Here is a 4,779-nt window from a genome sequence, read left to right as displayed (position 1 = left end):
ACGTTTGATTAAGAAAATCAAATCAAAACGTTTGATTAAGAAAATCAAATCAAAACGTTTGATTAAGAAAATCAAATCTAAACGTTTGATTAGGAAGATCATATTATCTAAACGTTTGATTAAGACGGTCAAATCTGATTAAGACGGTCAAATCTAAACGTTTGATTAAGAAAATCAAATCTAAACGTTTGATTAAGAAGATCAAATCTAAACGTTTGATTAAGACGGTCAAATCTAAACGTTTGATTAAGACGGTCATATCTAAACGTTTGATTCAGAAGGCCAAATCTGATTAAGACGGTCATATCTAAACGTTTGATTAAGAAGGTCATATCTAAACGTTTGATTAAGAAGGTCATATCTAAACGTTTGATTCAGAAGACCAAATCTGATTAAGACGGTCATATCTAAACGTTTGATTAAGAAGGTCATATCTAACTGTTTAATCAGGACGGTCAAATCTGATTAAGACGGCCAAATCTAAACGTTTGATTAAGAAGGTCCAATCTAAACGTTTGATTAAGAAGGTCAAATCTAAACGTTTGATTAAGAAGGTCCTAAGTAAACGTTTGATTAAGAAGGTCATATCTAAACGTTTGATTAAGAAGGTCATATCTAAACGTTTGATTCAGAAGACCAAATCTGATTAAGACGGTCATATCTAAACGTTTGATTAAGAAGGTCATATCTAAATGTTTGATCAGGACGGTCAAATCTGATTAAGACGGTCAAATCTAAACGTTTGATTAAGAAGGTCATATCTAGAAGATCATATCTAAACGTTTGATTAGGAAGGTCATATCTTAACGTTTGATTAAGAAGGCCAACTCTAAACGTTTGATTAGGTAGGTCAAATCTGATTAAGGCGGTCAAATCTAAACGTTTGATTACGAAGATCATATCTAAACGTTTGAATAAGAAGATCATAACTAGAAGATCATATCTAAACGTTTGATTAGGAAGGTCCAATCTAAACGTTTGATTAGGAAGGTCATTTCTAAACGTTTGATTAAGAAGGCCAAATCTTAACGTTTGATTCAGAAGACCAAATCTGATTAAGACGGTCAAATCTAAACGTAGATTAAAAAGATCATATCTAAAAGTAGATTAAGAAGGTCATATTTAGAAGATCATAACTAAACGTTTGATTAGGAAGATCATATCTAAACGTTTGATTAGGAAGATCATATCTAAACGTTTGATTAAGACGATCATATCTAAACCTTTGATTAAGACGGTCATATCTAAACCTTTGATTAAGACGGTCAAATCTGATTAAGACGGTCAAATCTAAACGTTTGATTAAGAAGATCATATTTAGAAGATCATATCTAAACGTTTGATTAGGTAGGTCAAATCTGATTAGGTAGGTCAAATATGATTAGGTGGGTCAAATCTGATTAAGAAGGCCAAATCTAAACGTTTGATTAGGTAGGTCAAATCTGATTAAGACATTCAAATCTAAACGTTTGATTAAAAAGATCATATTTAAACGTAGATTAAGAAGGTCATATTTAGAAGATCATAACTAAACGTTTGATTAGGAAGATCATATCTGAACGTTTGATTAAGACGGTCATATCTAAACGTTTGATTAAGACGGTCATATCTAAACCTTTGATTAAGACGGTCATATCTAAACGTTTGATTAAGACGATCATATCTAAACCTTTGATTAAAACGGTCATATCTAAACCTTTGATTAAGACGGTCATATCTAAACCTTTGATTAGCAAGGTCAAATCTGATTAAGACGGCCAAATCTAAACGTTTGATTAAGAAGGTCCAATCTAAACGTTTGATTAAGAAGGTCAAATCTAAACGTTTGATTAAGAAGGTCCTAAGTAAACGTTTGATTAAGAAGATCATATCTAAACGTTTGATTAAGGTCATATCTAAACGTTTGATTAGGAAGGTCATACCTAAACGTTTGATTAAGAAGGTTATATCTAAACGTTTGATCAGGACGGTCAAATCTGATTAAGACGGTCAAATCTAAACGTTTGATTAAGAAGATCATATCTAAACGTTTGATTAGGAAGGTCATATCTAAACGTTTGATTAAGAAGGCCAAATCTTAACGTTTGATTAGGTAGGTCAAATCTGATAAAGATGGTCAAATCTAAACGTTTGATTAAGAAGATCATATCTAAACGTTTGATTAAGACGGTCATATCTAAACGTTTGATTAAGAAGGTCAAATCTAAACGTTTGATTAAGAAGGTCCTAAGTAAACGTTTGATTAAGAAGGTCATATCTAAACTTTTGATTAAGAAGGTCATATCTAAACGTTTGATTAAGAAGGCCAAATCTAAACGTTTGATTAGGTAGGTCAAATCTGATTAAGAAGGCCAAATCTAAACGTTTGATTAGGTAGGTCAAATCTGATTAAGACGGTCAAATCTAAACGTAGATTAAAAAGATCATATCTAAACGTAGATTAAGAAGGTCATATTTAGAAGATCATAACTAAACGTTTGATTAGGAAGATCATATCTAAACGTTTGATTAGGAAGATCATATCTAAACGTTTGATTAAGACGATCATATCTAAACCTTTTATTAAGACGGTCATATCTAAACCTTTGATTAGGAAGGTCAAATCTGATTAAGACGGCCAAATCTAAACGTTTGATTAAGAAGGTCCAATCTAAGCGTTTGATTAAGAAGGTCAAATCTAAACGTTTGATTAAGAAGGTCCTAAGTAAACGCTTGATTAAGAAGATCATATCTAAACGTTTGATTAAGGTCATATCTAAACGTTTGATTAGGAAGGTCATACCTAAACGTTTGATTAAGAAGGTTATATCTAAACGTTTGATCAGGACGGTCAAATCTGATTAAGACGGTCAAATCTAAACGTTTGATTAAGAAGATCATATCTAAACGTTTGATTAGGAAGGTCATATCTAAACGTTTGATTAGGAAGATCATATCTAAACGTTTGATTAGGAAGATCATATCTAAACGTTTGATTAAGAAGATCATATCTAAACGTTTGATTAAGAAGGCCAAATCTAAACATTTGATTAGGTAGGTCAAATCTGATAAAGATGGTCAAATCTAAACGTTTGATTAAGAAGATCATATCTAAACGTTTGATTAAGACGGTCATATCTAAACGTTTGATTAAGACGGTCATATCTAAACGTTTGATTAAGACGGTCATATCTAAACGTTTGATTAAGACGGTCATATCTAAATGTTTGATTAGGAAGGTCAAATCTGATTAAGACGGCCAAATCTAAACATTTGATTAAGAAGGTCATATCTAAACGTTTGATTAAGAAGTTCAAATCTGATTAAGATGGTCAAATCTAAACTTTTGATTAGGAAGGTCAAATATAAACGTTTGATTGAGAAGGTCATATCTAAACGTTTGATTAGGAAGGTCAAATCTGATAAAAATGTCAAATCTAAATGTTTGATTAAGAAGAACATATCTAAAAGTTTGATTAAGAAGGTCCAATCTAAACGTTTGATTAAGAAGGTCAAATCTAAACGTTCGATTAAGAAGGAAAAGTCTTATTAAGACGGTCATAATTAATCTAATTGATTAAGAATTCCATTTGAATGACTAGACGACTATACCCCTTTTGATATGTTTTGTTTACCTTGTTTCATATACTGATGTGTTTTCTGTTTCAGTTGGACAAAATGACGAAGAAAAATACGAGCACCTGTGTCTTGTCTAAATCTTCATCTTATAAATTGATGAACGGTTCATTAGATAATAGAAAAATTGGTGGAAGAAATAAATCTTAGTTGGGTGTGGATAATTAATGGCTAAGTGAACTTAACTGTGATAAAACTTTTTTAAGAGGTTGAAAAAGATGCCAGTTTCAAAGTGTTAAAAATTGGAGAAACTTAAACACGATGAAATCAGAGAGCTAAGCTTCAGTACTTCTGATAGTAGATGAGAAAGGTCCTACTTTTCTCTTCACATTAATAACGATGTACTTTGGGGATATTTGGTCATTCGTGCGTGATATTTTGTCAATGTTTTTTTTATTGAAATCATAAGATTTAAACGTGCGCTTTTTATATGCAGGAGAAATGTTAAAGATTCATAATATATTGGTTTAATGAAAATAAAACTGTGTTAAAAGTCTTACATTACCACAAAACGTACCTTGAATAAGAATAACGAGAAACAAAATAATATTGTTTTGATATTTTCATTACTCAATTATCTTTTTTTTAAAAGGAAGAATACTTAAGTATTACGGTTTATAGCTCGTGCACTTGTTCTCATTATTCCAAAGGATCTCTACAGACAAAAGTTTCCAGCAAATTTGCCGATTCGTAGATACTTCTATATATACATATGAAACAGGGTCATTGGGTTCAGAAATGTTAGTCGGAAGCCTTGCCGACTCTTGTTGACTCTGGTAGCCAAGATTTCCTCTGCTCTTACCTTTCTTCCGGTAACTACTCTGTATTTTACAGATGTCAAATTATTGTATTCCCACAATGCCAGATTACGTATTTTTCAGATGGTTTTGAATATAATACGTTAACATTATCTCGTTGAAAAGATGATGAAATTCTCTAATGTAAATCCTAAGGATGTCAAACACAAACTTTATAAAACTTGTGATTGGCACAACCGATTTGAGTCATTCAGTGAAATCTTTTCTTAATATGAGCGGGCGCATTTGTATTGGATAGATGGTGGAAGCCTGTTCTAGTATGCCCCTGTATTTGCTTTTATACGGGAATATAATTCTTATCAGTAAGATATATTGCGTGTCTTTTTGCAAATTTTTTGTCTTACAC

At 31.5% G+C, this 4,779-nt stretch overlaps 1 protein-coding gene across 1 annotated transcript; it reads right to left on the bottom strand.

The window, feature by feature from the left end:
* Nucleotides 1-1,514: 1,514 nt before the first annotated feature.
* Nucleotides 1,515-3,220, bottom strand: LOTGIDRAFT_108212 (hypothetical protein; the record flags this gene model as incomplete). The annotated part of the gene is made up of 2 exons (XM_009067132.1): nt 1,515-1,723; nt 3,097-3,220. Coding segments are annotated over 2 exons (333 nt in total), but the record flags the coding sequence as incomplete, so codon positions are not given.
* Between the last annotated feature and the right edge of the window lie 1,559 nt (nt 3,221-4,779).

The sequence above is a fragment of the Lottia gigantea genome (assembly GCF_000327385.1).
Source record: "Lottia gigantea unplaced genomic scaffold LOTGIsca_8, whole genome shotgun sequence".
NCBI lineage: Eukaryota > Metazoa > Mollusca > Gastropoda > Lottiidae > Lottia > Lottia gigantea.
The sequence above is the reverse complement of the archived record's forward strand: the minus strand, read 5'-3'. Positions and strand labels throughout refer to the sequence as shown.